We start from the raw sequence: 17,582 nt of genomic DNA, 5'->3' as shown, positions 1-17,582 counted from the left end.
AAATTCCCTCTTCCTGAACAAAGGCGTTTGCTTGTTCTGTTTGCTTTAAGTTAAATGTTTAAATAGTACCATTACATTGGGGTGTGTGCTCCTCGAGATATGAGACCCAGCCTTTGCATACCTATAAGAAAGTGTTTTTCCTCATACTCCTAAAAGCAGGTCAGTTGTGTTTGATGCCATTGGGAACAAATAACCTTTTTGAGAAATTGAAAAATAAGATGTTACTGGAAACAGGATTGATGAGGAGATGCCATGGCATTTACATCATCACATTATCAAGTTAAAAAGTAGAATCTTTTGAGGATAGGATATTGGGAAATATTTTTGGTTCAAGCACAATTTACTAGGTAAATATTTTCATTTTTGCACCTCCAACATTTGGTTTGTTACTTTTATTCTATTTTATAGACTGCTGTCATAGAAATTTTCACAGGTACTTGACATTTTTCATCTCCTCCAGTGCTCTGTTTCTTACTATAAGCGTGATCACAGCTTCGTACCTCATATTTGTAGGTTAACGACTATAATTAAACTGATACGACAGCTAAGCCTTTGGCTCCCATTTGAGCCTAAACCACTCAATTGTTGTGTCACCAGCACACACAGGTATTTGTTGCTTTAATTTGAAGCACATCAGTGGCTGTCCGCAAGAGAATTCAGGCACATCCATGATCTGCTTGTATTGGTAATATGAACAAGTGGCTCTAGTGTGAGCCAGAACCTGAACACAACTAGCAACTATGATATGATGAACGTGGCTTCTTACAAGCAGGAGACCTGCGCATCTCCAAGACTTGCCTTCAGGACCTTGTGAACAGGTCTGCAGAGTGGGATCTTCAATGAAGTTTCTGTTTAGATTTTTATTTTTTTTCTTTTTTTTTTTTCCCCCCACTCCCTCACCACCAGAGAGAGGAGTGGTCTCAGGCAGGAGCACTAATGAGGATGAACATGGCAGTCCACACATGGATCCATTTAAGGGGCTCTGAAACCTTGCCTCAAAACATTCGCAACAAAATAGTCTGTCTGCCATGGTGTCAGCCTGGCCCGCGCTCATCCAGGGTATTTATGAACAAATAGAAAATACAGAAAGAGCTGAGTCATGCACTGAAATGTTGTTTCTGAAGAATAAAATTTTATTTTTTTCTGAAAAAACTGCATACACATGTTCAGATCTGTTCAACCTTCAAAACATGTCTTAGTTTCCAAACAAACTGTGTTCTTTTAAGCATGTAGGACCCCACTGCAGCTTGATAAAGAAGTTAAGAGGGTTTTTTTAATCTTGTAACTGTGCAAACATAATTTGAAAGCTATTTACATTTTGCACCTCTCACTTCTAATAACAGATACATGCACTGTATAGCTAGAACTTATGATTTGGCATTGACATTTGATTTAGGTGTAGGGTGAAAACCAAACAAACCTTCCATTGTTCAAGAAACTCCCCACAGGCAATTATAATAAATCTCATTTGGTCTTTATAAAGGAGATCTCTTTAAGCACTCAGACTTCCCTGCAGTTATTAAAATATTACTTCCACTCTATTTTCTGGATCATCTTCCTCTGGTGCAGGACATGCACTTTGCTTGCCTTGGTGAATGGGAGCAGAAAGAAAAGGTGTCTCATTTTTTATCAAAGAAGGCAGGAGTGCACTGAAACAGAGCCAGTTCTCTTTTTTTCTGTCATTTTCAGTAAATAGCCAGATTACCTATAGTATGTTTTTTTTACTATCTTAGACCATCTAAACTCAGATGCAGCAACTTAGGTGCAAATAGTGGGATTCAAGTTTATACTCCTATTACTTTCTCTTCCAATTTCCTCTCCATCCATTAAAAAGCAGAAGTCAATAACCAGCCAGATATTAGTACTCAAATCATGCTGTATTTTACTCATCTCCTTATATTCTCTAACCTGGGTCAAAGAAGGCATGGTATGTTTTGCCACTGCACTCTGTTGGCAGAACTTCTTTGTGTATAACGAGCGTAGTACACCTCCTCACAGTTATCATAAACAGTCTTTGCTGTTTCATACATGCCAGTGTGATTAAATTAGGGTGCTGAAAGTGGGAGCCAGTTGAATATTAGGTAAACGTGGCATTCCACGTGATATGTGTCATTATCACACAGCAAAAGCTGGCCTGTGTTTCATTTAACAGGGACTGTGCAGCCAGTAGTCAGTGCATTATTCTGGTTTTCGGCTATGGTAATTAAGCAAGCCATGTTTTGTAAGAGAAAATGGTATTTTCATAACTGCAAAACTGCTTCAGAATAAATACACAAAATTGAAGAAGACATGCATTTCACAAGTTGCAAGAGCTGCTAGTCACTACTCGGGCAAGTTCAGTTCACGATGGAAACTGTGCTTTCGGGCTGGCCTCCAAATATCTGGGAGAAGAACTCAAAAGCCAGGCGGACGTGGATGGGGACGAAGACGTAAGCTGTGTACACCACCATAGCGAAAACAGTCACGGTGATAGTGTGGAACATGGACCGCTCCCAGGGCTCCAGCACATAGCTGCAGGTGATCAGTAGGTACTGGTAGTACAGCCAATAGATATAGTCCTTCACACGCTTAATATCCATCTTCAGCTTTCAGTGATTTTGAGAAGATGACCTGTAATGATAGAGAAATCTGGATTACAGCTGCAGTGGAAAGACAGACCTGGAACTAAAAAATGATGCGGTGACCATCATTTCAAGTTTGATACCACATGTAATTGTTACATAAAATAAAGTTCAAACAGAAATAACACATCGATGCCATCACCAGCCTCTGCTGCCCTGGAGCAGAGGAAAATGATCTTTAGCTCTAGCAGCTGCTGCCTGCAGTTATTGAAGCTGTATCAGTTGGGCACTCTCAATTCCTACATTCTGATTATGAGTGTGTTTTGCTATTCATTCTGCAGTAGGAATTAAAACCGCATTAGCTTACAAAGGCACAGGGTTCACGTGGAAGTCAGGGAGATATGCATTTAAAAGGGAAGGCTTTGGGCCAGCTTCCATAAATGTGGATGGCAGACTTGTATGCTCTGGAATAAAGATGAGATTAAAAGAACTGCTCTGTAAAAACTCCTCTGCTTACTTCTGGTAATAATTTTTATTATTCTGCAATTGTTGGGAATAAAGAAAAGACAAGCTATGAAAGGGAGGGAAAAAAGTAATCTCAAATAGCATAAGAAGTTTTTTCAGCTCATTCCAAAGAAATAAGATACATTACAGATTTAAAGAGTATTTAATGGAAGTTACAAGTCTAGGAAAGATTTTCCTCTCAGGTAATATCTTTATGCATTCATTGTTCCCGTCTCCACACAGAAAGGAGAATGGCTGAGCAAGTTTAACTAGGAAATGGGTTTTGCCTTCCACTGTTTTTTGTTAAAATTGCTTTTCAGTATTTTAAATAATCTTTAAATTCAGGCTACAAACATCTACTTAGCGAAAATACAGAGACAGAATGATAAGCAAATGTACGAGGCTTCACAGAGGGACTCCTTTATTTTGGGGGTTGAGTTTAAGGACACACATGCTGACCAGGTCAGCTCACAGTAAAAGGGAATACAGCAGATTTTAGTCCTGCTGGAAAACCTTCCAATGTATCATTTTGTTCTACACTTCTGTTGCCTAAAATGCCCGGAACAGAGATGCTTGGACATGTTACGTCCCTCCAGTCTTGTGTTCGTAGTGAGTTTGGGGCAACAGAAATTTTCTGTCCCTCAAGGCAACAAATATGAAGGTCGCACTGGAAAATTTGCAGCCTGTGATTAAAATAATGATAGGGCACTGATACAGGCCAAATATATTACAATATTCAGTGATTTACTGCCTCTGGAGGCTGTACAGTATATTCTGGTGGTATGTGGGTATTTACCGAAGGGAAGACAAATTACTAATAAAAAGGATCCCTGGTTTGTTTCGTAACAGCTTTACTTTGGTTACTGATGTGTAAAATTTTTGTCTGGCGGATGCACTGTTAAGTGCACACACCTTGACGGACTGTATTTCTCCATCTTTCTTCCTTTAGGTCACTGGTACTGCCAGTTGTTAAGGTTCAACATTCCCATATTAAGTTGCAAAAGGAGCATCCTGCCAGACTAGCTTACACCTCACCATCTGGAGACACTGTAAGGTAGATTTTTGCTCCTTCTTCTTTGGAAAGGCAACACCTGTAGGCTCACGCTAAGCATGGCAGACTGTCTGATTGAATTGGCACTCCAATTGCCTGTCCAACGCTGTTGATAAGGGAGCTGACTGTCTTTGCTCCCCCTCCTTCATCCATGTGCTGGCTCCTCTCCCGGTGTTTCTCCTCCCATTCCTTGGCTTCCTGTCCAGACCTCCTTGCATCTGTTCCCCAGATCCTCCTCAACTCTCAACACCCCCATGAACGCAACCTCTTTGCCGGCAACAAGCGCAATGAAGCTGTAAACACTGTGCATTAAAAAAGGGAAGGAGGCTTGTTTGTGTTAGCAGATTTTTATGCAGAAAAATTTCTGTACTTGCTCCATCACCCACCCAGCCTTTACTTTTCACCAGCCCCTCTTCTTCTGTGTCCTCCAACTATCAGTACCTTCCCCAATATATCTTCTTTCCCCTCCTTCTCCCAAAGCAATTTCCTTCACTTCCATCTTCCCCATATCTCCTAGACCAAGAGGCCGCCTACAATGCTTTTGGGGGGCAGATCACTTCTATTTTAAGTCTAGCAGTGATTGTCTTTGCTGTGAACAGCTTTACTTGCAAGGGTACAGGCTGGGGAGAAAGGCCACCACTGGTTTCTGTCCTGATATGAATGGAAGATGATTCCTTTCAGATAAATTATTTTAAGGCAGAACTCAAGAGAGGCCTTAAAGCCTTGTAAATATTGCAAAGCCTGTAATAAAAATGGCACAGCTGGCAAACTGTGACTCATTGGGAGCCAAAAGTGTCTCTATTTATACCTTCTGCAAAAAGAACAGCATTTTTCAATGAAGAGGTTAAGCCCTTTCCTATACAAGTGAAAGGGAAATGATAAGGGCCCTCTCATACTATCTAGGATTATGGTATTTACACTGGGGTTATACTCATCCTTTCTTGGGTAAATATCTGTTAAGCCTGATTGCCGCACAGAGAAACTGCAAGGCCGGAGCGCTTGCTGTGGGTGTTGAAGGCTATGAGGTTACCAGAAGAGTGCTGCAGTGGTTTTGAGGGGAGAGATCCCAGGCTAATGGAGCTTTCTGCCCACAGCAGCACATACGCTTGTATATCTCAATACAGAGCTGGTATGAGGAAAAGCCAAAGACAGGAAAAAATTCCCCAGGCTGATTTTACTGATATTAGACCAGTCTACCAGGCTACAGACTCACCACTATCACTTACTAGACATTGCTGTCTTGGAGGGATACATGAATAAAGTATGAAGCAATTAAAATAAGGAGCAGACCTTTGGATTTATACCAAAGACCTTGTTATACTTTCTCCAGCCTGGGGACTGTGTTTCCATTCAGCTCGGTCACCAAGTCCTAGGAGCCAGCCTGTGTTTCTTCAGTTCTTGCCGTTCGCAGCACAGGGGGATAACCCCATCCCCAGGCACTCAGCACACCTGTAATGGGACTCCCTGGACTACCAGCAAGAATGCAAGCTGCCTTAATGCAGAGACTGTGCGGTCGCCAAGTGAATGATAGAGTTTGAGATAAGTAAAAGACAAACAAACAGTCAAATTACAGTCTCTGTCCTCACTGCTAACACACTTCCACTGCATTTAATCTACCCAGAGACTTTCTCCGTTAGCAGGACTGTCTTAGAAATGCAGCAAACATGAGGGGCGTCTTGGAATAATGCAATTCTAGATGCATAATTTATAAAAGGAAAACATAGGAGGTAAGGAAAAAAAAGCCATCTTAAACCAGCTGCTCAGTCAATGAGATACAAGAATCCACTGTGTTACTGTGACATAGTGTCTGAAGGTACCCCATGTGCATTAATTCAAGGCCAGTTTTAAGGATAAGCAATAGCCCAAAGCTCCACACCTCCAAAGGTCTCAGGCAGCCTTACCACCCAGGCCAATTACCTTGTAGCAAGAATCAAAGGGAATGGCAGATCACTAGACAAACAGAAACTCGAGGCTAAAAATTCTGTATTTTAAACAGGACTTGTCCTAGAGAGGCTTCCACTTACATTTTTAAGCATTACTGGTTTTTATTACATTAATGCTGCAATCAGCTGGCACTCTGAGTTGAAAGGGTCCTGTGTTTTTAGCTCATCAGTTCCCAATATTCCAGAACAGGACATAATTTGCTGTTATGCAATTTTAACTTGGTGCTTATTTGTCTACAAATTTGAATTTAAGTACTCAGTTGCATTGTGGAAATGCCTTCCTGTTTAGAGGCCATGGGACTGTTACAACCAGCTATGAATAAAATGAATAGAATTCAGCTTCTAAAGCCATTAAGCAATATTCAAATTATTTTCAGCAATTTCACCTCCAAGCAAAAAAAGCAAGAAGAGAAACCTGTAAAGCAGCTTTTGTTGTTTTAAGTGGCAACCTGATATTCTTGCTTGTTGACACATGTCTCTGATTAGGGCAGCTGAAAAGATAAATCATTATAAAAAAAAATCCCAGGTTTTATTTAAGAGCATGCCTAATCTCTCTCTCAAAAAAAAAGTATTAATAACCTTAGTTCCCAGTGTTAGCGCTAGTGTTTGGAGTTGTAATCTGAAGATGTGAGTGTTAAGTACTATATTATTTCTGCTTTGAGCGACAGGGTTTTGGGGACTTTGTTCACACTAGCAGTCTGCAACTCTGACTGGTGTCTGCACAGCACATGGCAAAAGGCACCTGCTGGGAAATTCCTGTGGAAACAAACATTCTTGCAGGGGAACTGGGATGGACTGGTTTCCAAAGAATGCTTGAAAAACACCTTACACCCTCAGCAGGAGAGTTTGGTTGACTTACACATATAGAGAAATAGGGTTTCCAACATATATTCAGCTCTAGATAAGTTTATCTAGACTGGGGAAAAACGAACCCTGGAGTTAGCCCCATAATCATTAAACAGGTGGTCTCTGATGCTTTGCATGTAAAGTAGGGTCAAGTGTTATAAACAAGGTAGGAAGGAAAAACAAGCAAACAATCAATCCATCCCCAAAATGCAAATATTTAATTGGCTAAAAATTGGCCATTTGCTAAATAATTGCTGTGATAGCACAGAAGCAAGAGTTGGTCAGTCTTGCAGAATCCTAAGGGATTGCACTTACGCTGAAGCTTAAGTAAAATCCTGCTATGGGCCTGTGAGGCTTGGATTTGGTCTTGTATGCAGGACACCTACAACATGTAGGCTCCAAATGGCAGGTGTGACAAGGCAAAGTACAATAATTATTTTAAAGTTGTCTGATATATAAATAATTTCAGCTATTAGAGACAAATGGATAATCACACCCCTTGGGTATTGAAATATATGTCCTTTCTGCAAGTTATTTATCTGTAATTGTTCTTACTTATTTGTAATTTTATTGTTGTTAGATGGGTTTGTTCTGCTGTTACTCAGACAGAATATCCTGACTTATCCAAGGCACCAATCTTGTCCCTCTTAATGTAACATAACTCTGGGATGAACCCATTGATTTTATGTAGACTGACATTCCTGAAAATGCAAATAGAACAACAAAGGGATTCACATTCCCAGTCCATCATGCATTTGCTTTAATATGTTTTATTCAGTGAGCACCAAGCATAGTGCATAAGGAAAGAAATACAGGTCCTGTGGACCAGTAATCGGAAAGAAATCACGAAGAAATTTAGATGAGGCAGCAGTTAAAATTGTGCAGAGAATCCAAATGCCAGCATTTCCTGGGGACACTGTCTCAGTCTGTTCCTCTATTGCATCTGTGCTGCTCAGATTACCCATATGCAGTGTGGCCTGTGGCCATATAGCATCAGCTCAGCCTAGAAAGCTGCCTATTACCTATTGACAAGCAGAACCCTCAGGTTACTGTAGTACTTACACATGGACGTTTGAATGTACCCTAAAGCTTGTTTACACAGGGACGCAGTTCCAGACAGAGTGTGACTGAGAACAGCAGCAATAATCCCAGCATAGCTCCCACTATGGACAAGTATGCACCATTAAAAATGTCTTTACATATAGATTTTAATAAATAACACCCCACCTCTAATTCTGGTGTAAAAATGCACGGTAGCAGCAAGGCCATCTCTGGTTTCTCTTCCTCAGCATTCATCTTCCTGAATCAGCAGCTCATCGCACACTTGGCCATACATTACTGCCAGGTACTGTGCTACAGAAATTGTAAACTTTTCTTACGTATGTGTTCTTGCCACTATCCATGCAACACCAGAATGAAGTTCAGAGCTGGTAAAATTTTATTGCTGTACATGACTCAGACATTTTGCATGTGGGTGAACATGGTTTGACTGCACCATGGAAAAAAAATCTTCCAGGAGTGGAAAAACACTTCAGGAGTGGAAACAGTAAGGCAGAAAAGGCAATGGCATTTTCAGCTACATTTCTGCTTTACCTTGCTCGGAAGGGTGGACTCCAGCAGCTTCCTAATCTGTCAACACTAACCCTCCTTCCTGCTGACCTTAGTGGTAGTGTATAGGTGCTATTTTGTTTCTTTTAAATGGCAAAAAGTTACATAATGCATACAAGACCTAGGAGTCTAGCACGCATCTTTTGCTGTTAATGAGAAGACTTCCTTTTACCTTTGGTAGCTTCAAACAAGGCAGCAAAACACTCATCGAGTGGCACTACAGGAGTGGCAGTGCCACACCTGGACAAAATCTGACCCAGACTTCCTCATCTCCAGCTCTGAACACAAACCTAGTTCTCATGTGCATGTCACATGCATGCTCCTTCAACAGCTCTTCAATAATACTGTGGTCCCAAGCATTGGTTTGGTGCTGTAATTTAGCTGCATCTGTAACTAGAGCAAATGGATTCTTGTCAGACTATTTCTCCACTGGATTGCAGTACGCACAGATGATTTCTGAAATGCTGTTTACTCCTTTAGTCAAGTTAAGTACACAGATCGAGTGTACGATGGCCTACAACAATGCGGGAAGTAATTTTAAATGTGATATATAAACTGTTGACCCTCAGGAAAGGAGAGGATGATCTGCAGCACCCGCAGGGATCTCATTTGGAGAGAGGCTCCCAACCATTCAAGAAGCAGCATAGCAGTTGAAAGCAGTTAATGTTTAGACTGATTTCATGCCTTAACTACTCCCTGAAAACTGTAGGCTGCTCCTAGCAAAAAGCCATTTTTAAAAAAATCAACTCCCCCTAACTTTGAAGCCTGGCTGATTTATTGGCGCACTCCCCTTTCTCTACTCAGGCACGGAAGAAGGAGAAGATGCAGCTTCTCTATAACAAAAACGATCTTGGAGCAGCTCTGTCCCATTTTCTTCCAAAGCCAAATTAATTTTTCAAAGAATTTTCTGTTCTTCCCTCCTCTGAAGTTTCCTCAGTCATTTTCTTACATAACTAGCTGCTTCTTACAGTTTGTGTACAAACCCCTTCCTTTCCAGCTTTGTCTGGGCTGAGCATGTTCTGGGGTCTAAGTCCTTCCCCTGTGACAGGACTTGCACGTTGGAGCAGAACTGGCCTTTGGTGACAAGCTGTGCCAGGGAAGACAGGTAAATTGGCAAGTTGAAATCTCAGGGCAACTTTCCCTGTATTTTCAGTGTAAGCATAGTTTATTAACATGGTTTTGAACAGAGCTGATTCCCAAGCAAGACCTCAAATTTGTGACTGAGACCAGCACCAGGTTTAAATTGCAAATACTTAAAAATTGAGAGTTCTCGAAAAACTGTTCCAGGAGGTATCTTAGAGGGGTTTTGGCTTTGCTCTTGGTGACAAGCCTCAATTCCTGCGAGACTTTTCAGATTTGGGACATCAGCAAGATCCTTCAAGGGGACTTAAAAGACTTCAAAGTTCAGAAGGTTGTATAAACACATCACTCTATAAACAAAATAGCTAAGATGTTTGGGCTCTACAAAAAGGTTTACTTTCAAATGTAGTTCTTATTTTATCCAGACTTCTTTGGTTTGCTCTGAGTAATTTCTGAAGCAGCTGAAAATAATAGCTGGTCTTGGGTTATATGTAATATGAGAAGGTGAATACTGTCATAGTTATGACAGGTATTAGTGGAAAACAGGTACCAAACTGTTGTGCAAGTGCATCTCCTTTGAGATCTAATGAAAGGAAGCAGTGTTGCACCATGCCAGTTATCAGTCTAAAAGGGGAAAAGAAAAATGAAGTGAGATACTTGCAACAGATAAGAAGTAAAAAGGGAGATCCACATTTTTCACAGAAACTGATTTAACCCCATAGATGCAGTAAGGAACAACTTCCTTCGCAGGCCACTTCATCCCTATGAGCAAACAGTTTTGAACACAGAAAACTATTGATACAGCAGAATACCCCTCAAATGTGGGGAGAGCAAAACCACCATTAATTTTTGGAGGGGAGAACACAAGAAATACTCCTGTTTAGCTGGGCAGTGGGGCAGGACAAGGCTCTTCAAAGTTGCAACACGCCGCTGTGCCGATTTCCCCCTAATAGCAGTAGGGTCTGGGTTACATCGTGTTTAACTAGAGCAGACAGCACGGGTGAAGGGAAAGGAGGAGGTCTCCAGAGTGACCTGCTGACATCTTACTTCAGGTGCTTTGCACATGCCTATATACATGCACACGAGGCAGTGGGAGCTGCGGGAGCAGAGAAGTGAGCACCTGCTAAATGGGGCAAGGCAGGTTCCCCTCTGCAGGGATGCTGCTGAGCGTTGTCTCGCAGCCCAACTGCATGGGTGCCTCTCCTCCCGGGGTGCTGGTTTGGGGAATTCTCACTCGGCTCTACACCAGGAGTGTGGCCAGGCTTGAGGTATGCAACTACTGCACAAATCAAAAACTTGGTAAAAACTGGGTTGGCAGAACATAGTGCAGAGCAACGGATGCTTTTTCCTATCAGCCAGCTGGATCACCTGAGTCTTGGTGCCGTTCACTACATCACATGTCCTGGAGACTTTTTGGACACAGGGGTGATGGAGCAAGTATTCCCGTGGCCCTGAGCTGCTCTCCAGGCACCCTTTCATCACATCTCCCATTGGTGCTGGATGAACAACATACATGCTCTGTGCAGAGCTTCCCTGCATTTCTCTGCCAAAACCGCACCATCTAGAAATCACTCCAAGGACTCGCAGAATTGCTCTCAAGACATAGTTATCTGTGCCATACTCATGATATTCATGAGCAAAAGGTAAACAAGCATCCCAATTCCTAAAGCATTTTAAAATACACAGTCCAAAAAGTACCATGCATGCTGATTAAGTGAAGTAGTAGCATTTATTACAGGGATTCTCCTCTATACTATCCCAACTCCACTTATACAATGGGGAGGTACTCTTGCACCTACTTCACACTGAAGGATTACTGGAAGCAACCAGTAACTCTAAGAAAACCAAAGAGCAGAAGTCTACAAACAATGAGTATTGCCACCACAATGGTACGAGTAGCGCCTTCACCTTCCGTCCTCCACCACTCCCCACCTATTTCAACCTTTTTACTTCTGAGTGTTTGACTTGTTTTCTGTGAACCCCTGCTAAGGCAAACCATCTTCCTGACAGCTGCACCAGCAACAAAACCTGGAAATCTCTGACTGCAGGTCTACAGCAACAAGTCCAGAGAGACCTTGCTGAAGGCTGCAGGTCCTTCAGTAATGCCACCAGCTAAGTGCTACCTTCAGGAAGGCACGCAGAGCAAATCCTGGAGGCTTTACTGCTGCCGCTCCTGCTCTAAGGCCTTTGCTCCAGCGCTCCTTCCCGAGCTGCTTGTGAACTGCCGATGGCAGCGCAGGGTACGCAGCTCCGCTCGGCCAAGGTCACCAGCCCCTTGATTTGGGGAAGCCCTGGGACGGCGCCTCCGCCGCGATGCCCTTGGCCGAGCGGAGCCGGGGCTGACCGCCGGCACCGGGCCGTGCGGGACGCCCCGCCGCCCTGCGGCACGGCAAAGCCGGGGCGCCGCGCCGCCCTCACCTCAGCTCCGCTCCGCTCCGCGGGGCTCCGCACACCGCCGCTCCCCAGCCCGGCGCTGCCCGCGCCGCCGCGCTTAAATACCTACCGCCCCGCTCCGCTCCGCGCCCCGCCGGCCGCGGCCGCGCCGGGGGCCGGTCCCCGCCGCGCCGCGCCGCTCCGCGCCGCTCCGCTCCGCCCCGCTGCCGCAGCAGCTGCGCGCCTCTGGCTGCTGCGCTCGGGCTTGCAGCGCGGACCCGCGGCGTGGGAGCGGGGCCAGGCTCGGGGAAACCCGTGGGATTTAGCGGGCTGTCACCTCCGGGACGCGGAGCCACGATGTTTAATGTTTTCCTGCGATCCTGCGTCCCTAGGCGGCATCTGTTTAATGCACTTGCGTAATGCACTTCGTCTCCCCGCTGCCGGGAGCAGGGGCGCTCCGGTGAACCAGACACCGGCTGTACCAACCCTCCCCTGGACATCTGGCGCCAAATCGGCTTTTAGTTACTGTTAATGCTTTATGTTATACGCATACCTTGTAATATAGTTTATAACATAGCTGGGGGAGGCTGGGTGTGCGAAAGGGTGCACGGGGGTGCTGGCAGGTGCCTGGGAGCTCCCCAGCTCGAAGTGGCTGAGTGGGAAAGACCTGAGCGTTGCAATGTGCTACAGCATGGCTGTGAGAAACCAGTATGACAGGCGTGTAAAGAGGGAAATGGTGATAATGTATCAGATGAGGTGTTTCCAGAAAAGGGATATATGGATGGACAAGTACTTACAAGACTTCATCTGAAATCCCGTGAAGTACTACATGACGCTGCTGACCGTGAGGCTTAGGTTTCCTTAGTTTATTCTGCCCCCGATATAAAAAAGCATGATTTAGTGTCCTGCTTGCTACCAAAGAGCTACTTAAGAACTTAACTTTGCAGTATAAGTGAGAAATAAAAGTAACAGAAACGCTTTGTTCACTGTTTTCCCCTCGGGCAGCAGGATACCAGGTATAATCTCATTACTATGCAAAGCAATCGCAGAGACCTGATCTTGACAGGCTGATCCTATTTCTCAGCCTTCAAAACTGTTACTATGTGACACTAATTAAGTGATAAACGAGTGGCATTAAGAAAGGGTGGGTTTTGTCTTGTGTTCTTTCATTTAAGATTATAGTTTTTGCTGCTGGGCTATGGCTTCAGCTTTGGGGCCAGCGGGGTAGTGCCACTTGAGATGAGGGATCCCTGGATCGCTCCCGGTCACCTCTCCAAAATTAGTTTTGCCAGCGTAGTGTCTGCACCCAAAACCTCACACTGGTACTGTAGCAAAATGAACAGCTCATGCAGAATAAGCAAATTCCTTGCCGGGTACACGGGCACGAGCCAGCATCCCGTTTAAATGGACACATCAAATGAATCTTATAGAGCGTGCTGTCTCTGAGTGCAGCATGACAGGCTCAGTGAAACATTTGTGCTTTTCACCAGAGCAGGGGGGCTCCAGGCACTGCCATGTGGGCTCGTGCATGCTGTTTGGATGTGCTGCCAGCCTAGATCCGAATTTCTGCAGCACTGCACAACAACAGCTGGTTGTCCTGCTCTGCCCTGAGCTGTTGAAGGAGTATTGAAACAGCTGCTGTACAAAGCCTTCCTGTAAAAACTGCCTAAGCCAGGCACACCTGGGCATTGGGACATGCCGCGACTTATATGTGCAGCAGGAGCTACAGAGAAACTCCCATTGCCTTTGAGGGCAAAAATCCTTAACTTCAGTCTCCTGGCTTTGAAAATGAGGCTGTTGCAAACATGGTCCAGGTGTGGGTGGGACCAGGGCTGTCGCTGGTGCCAGGTCCTTGCCCTGTTCAGCAGCGGGCAGCTCCCACGGCTAAAGGTTGACTGAAGTTGCCTGATGAAGCAGCGCTCTGAGGGTTTGACCGCAGCCTGTTTGACTGTAGGCACCGAGGTCTGTTTGGCTCATGGCTGGCTCACACCGTGGAAGAAGCCACACACAGAGACACCCCAAAGACAGTGGGTACTGCAGTGAACCCAGAGGCTGGAGCCAGCCACGGCGTTGTTCTCACATTTACGAGTAGAGCTGCTTTTTACAACTAGGTGGGAACTGTGAGAAAAAGAGCTCATGTTGGTAAATCGCCTACTTTTCCGTGCAACAAGCTGCCTCTTAAAGATGTGCCTTTGCGGGTGAGCTGAAGTTTGCATGTTCTTTGCAGCTGTGCAGTGGTTTGTTAGAGCTCATCGCTTCACCCAGCCAGAGGTGACTGTCACCACAGCTCTGCCTGCAGAGCTGGTCATGGCTGCGCTCCCCAGTCTTTCTCTGCCTGAAGCCATTGGGTCAGCGGGGACCTCCCTATAGAGAGAGGTGGCTCATCCCGAGTGTGTGGCTATGGGAGCTGGGGTGACCTCCATCCAGCACAGTGGGGCCACTGTATCGCTGTTCTGGCACTGGCTGATATCTTGTGAACCACAGAAGGCCATAAAGGCACGCAAACTGTTTCAAGGGCTAGAAGTAAATGCTGTTATTAAAGTTGTTCTTTTAATATTTGAACACATTTTAATGATGCTTTAAAAATGCTCTTTTCTCAATTAATATCTTTAAAAGGCACTTACACAAAACTGCACAGGCGGCAAAGGGGCTATCAGGATGTGACTCTCATTCCCAGCTCACACAGCAAAAACAGTGCCTCTTTCTTCTGCTGCTATTTTTATGGATGTTGACTGCAGAACTGATGCCTGCTTAGTCTTTGATCTTAAAAAATACTTATGCAGAGGCTTTGTTTTAAACTTACAAATAGTTGTGCCCCTTTCTAGCTCGAAGCAGAGCTCCCATTGGTCCTGGAGTACTATGGGAGCCCGTGTTGTGTCTGTGCATGCAGCTTACCTTGGTAAAATACCTGGTGCCCGAGTGGACGGTGCTTGAAATGGCAAGTTTTTGCCAGTGATATAGCAGTGGGTGGGTAGCACTTACAAAAATCCTGTAAAATACTTGCAAAAGCATTCTCGGTTATCAGAGCACTTGCTCCCTACAAGGCTTTAGCTTTAGCTGTTGCTGGGGTATTTTTCAAAGAAGAGTTTACAAATAAATTTCCCACAGTCTCATTATCACCCTGATGATCTGTTACTGTCTTGCTTCACTCAGTCCCACTGATGGTTGCATTAGGTGCACTTGCCAATTTATATAAGGTGAAGGTTCAGTGTGTATATGAATGCTTTACACTTGTCTTTTGACACACAGTATCTTATCAAATGGAGAAAGATTTGCCTTACAATGAATTACAGATTTGGTGATAATCAAGTGTTGTTTGCCTTAAGACAAGACAGGGCTGCAGGGGCCCCAAGCCCTGCTGGTGTTTCAAAGGCTGGTGTTTCCAGAGGGAGGCACCTCACCAAGGAGGATGGTCAGAACTGCCTCCTGATTGAATTCAGGATTAATAACTCCTGCATGAGAAGTAGGACAGGATTTAATCTAAAGGAGGCTGTAGTTTGATTTATCGTGCGTTGCTGCTGAGAGAGGCTCTTTCCCTTCACCCGCTGTTTCTCCCTGAGCTGCCTGCTCCTGTCGGTCTCCTCCGCTTACTGGCCCAGGAGAAGCCTGCTGGCTTGCACCTTGGAAGAAATCAAAAGCAAAGCAATGAAACAGGAACAAAAAGAAAGTGAGCAGAAAACGGAAATGAAAAGTTAACTTTTCTACTAGACCAGCTGGAGCAGCCAATGTTTGAAAAGGAGGGACTTCATGTGGTCAAATAAATACATTTAAGAAAGCATCTAAACCCCTTGCGAGCAGTGTGTGGTAAGCCAGGAGGCAGGTGCCAATGCGCCGGGTTTGGGCATTTCCTCTCCCATGTGTTTGTCCCTCTCTGCAGGAGCTGTGTCAGTGCAATGGCTGCAGAGCTGTATTGGGAAGTGAGTGGGTTTGCTTGGCCGGGCTGAGACGTGCATCCCCCCAGGCCCTCATCCCTTGCATCTACCAGCACAGCCCCTGCTGCAGTCTGGCCTGAGCAAAGGAGGCAAGAACCCTCCCAATGCCTTAAAAACAGGCCTATACAATAAAAGATGAGTAACACCGATAAGCTGGGCCTAGCCGTCTCCGTCCTTGGGGTTGCCATTCCCTTGCTCCAAACCTGCTTGAACCTCAGACTTCTCTAAAAGTCTTGTGCTTGTCATGGTAAAATTCATACCAAAGTTGTTACGTGTATAAAGTATATAAAAATAAGGTATTTTGTTTCCTTGTCTCCCCAGGGGTTGGTGCTCTGGAAGATCTGCTCCCTTCCTTGTTTTACCGCTGGGGGTTGTATTAATTATGACTGGGGATTTGAGTGTTGGCTTTTGCTCCTGCAGGAAACATCCAGATTACCCCCTTGAGACAGGAATAAAATCACTTACCCGCCATAAAGGCTAACATAACATTTATAAAGTCAGAACTATAGTCTTTGAATATTTCATGAGTCTTTAGGCTCTGTCACACCCTGCTGTGGAAATGCTTGCCAACAGGCAAGTTTTCTTTCCAGCTCAGGTCAGCAGGTGGCTGGATTGCACGCCAGGGCAGGCTTCACTCTCCAGGTGCATTTCCATCCCATTTCCTTCTGCTAGCTCCTGCAGCTTGCCTTTGCACACATGACTTGGATTCAACACATGGCTGTTGAATTTGAGCAGGAGCTTAGGTGTCTTCTGTAGCAGTTGCTTTCTTGCCAGAGAGCACCATTCTGCAACCGGACCCTGTTGCTGCGTGTTGCTGCGTGTTACTGCTGCATTGCTGCTGCTGCTCGTGGGTTGGCTTCTGCCAGTGGGCACAGAGGCTTCTGCAGCGCCCCTGCCCCTTGTCTTCTGCTGGTTATTTCACTCACACGTGCAGGCTTCATCCATCCTGGAAGGTAAACCACCGGGCTGTGAGGCTGCTCGTTAGGGATTAAGGCGACTCTTTGAGGGCAGAAAGGGATGAATGTTCTAAAAATAAAGACCTTCATTTGTTAGCTGTCTGTGTTTGTGTCATAGTCAATGTGTGTGTTGGGTTTTTGCAAGCTTTCAATGTCAAATATTTACTAAGTCCTGTCAAAGTGCTACGATGGTGCTTTAATTAACTCCGCTACGTAGTCTGCACCCGTCTTCTGCAGATGGTAGATGATCTTCTGTCTCGCAGGCAAGGTCTGAAATTTTGCTTTCTTTCATGTAACCTTATTTTGGATGAGTATATTTTAACTTTAAGTGCAGGAGCAAAATAACTGCAGGGTCCTCTGAAGGTCTGGTTACCTGAGCAGACCTAAGGATGTTCCTGCAAACCTAACAAAACAATAGGCCCGAACTCTTTTCTTTTTGCAATAGTGAGATATCTGGATATATTTTTTCAGATCTTGTTTAGCTACTCAGGCTGTCTTGATTAATGGAAAGGAAGCTTCCAGACTAAGCATAAGGCTTGGTTTGTCTGAGTTTGCAGAATATTCCTGTAAAACATCCCTAGGCTGGGATGCTGAGCAGAGGTGATGCTCTGGCTAAACCTTTGATTATTGTCCTAATTTGGTGTTACTCTTCTCTTGTGGTCCTGTTGAAAGTCACAGACTGATCTGACAAAACTGCATTTAAAGTCAACCTGACAAATTAGAGAACA

The 17,582-nt window shown here is 44.6% G+C and overlaps 1 protein-coding gene across 3 annotated transcripts; it reads right to left on the bottom strand.

Moving 5' to 3' along the window:
- Positions 1-1,110: 1,110 nt before the first annotated feature.
- On the bottom strand, positions 1,111-12,141 carry SPTSSB (serine palmitoyltransferase small subunit B). 3 transcript variants are annotated; one of them, XM_076341424.1, is made up of 2 exons: positions 12,097-12,141; positions 1,111-2,610 (listed from the first exon to the last, which is right to left on the bottom strand). In XM_076341424.1, exon 2 carries the CDS (start codon positions 2,577-2,579, stop codon positions 2,337-2,339), a length of 243 nt encoding a protein of 80 aa, XP_076197539.1. In that variant the 5' UTR covers positions 2,580-2,610; positions 12,097-12,141; the 3' UTR covers positions 1,111-2,336. The 3 variants fall into 3 exon arrangements, with proteins under 3 accessions (XP_076197539.1, XP_076197538.1, XP_076197540.1); XM_076341423.1 differs by lacking the exon at positions 12,097-12,141 and adding an exon at positions 12,012-12,079; XM_076341425.1 differs by lacking the exon at positions 12,097-12,141 and adding an exon at positions 8,133-8,192.
- Between the last annotated feature and the right edge of the window lie 5,441 nt (positions 12,142-17,582).

The sequence above is a fragment of the Aptenodytes patagonicus genome, chromosome 6 (genome assembly GCF_965638725.1).
Source record: "Aptenodytes patagonicus chromosome 6, bAptPat1.pri.cur, whole genome shotgun sequence".
NCBI classification, from domain to species: domain Eukaryota; kingdom Metazoa; phylum Chordata; class Aves; order Sphenisciformes; family Spheniscidae; genus Aptenodytes; species Aptenodytes patagonicus.
The sequence above is the reverse complement of the archived record's forward strand: the minus strand, read 5'-3'. Positions and strand labels throughout refer to the sequence as shown.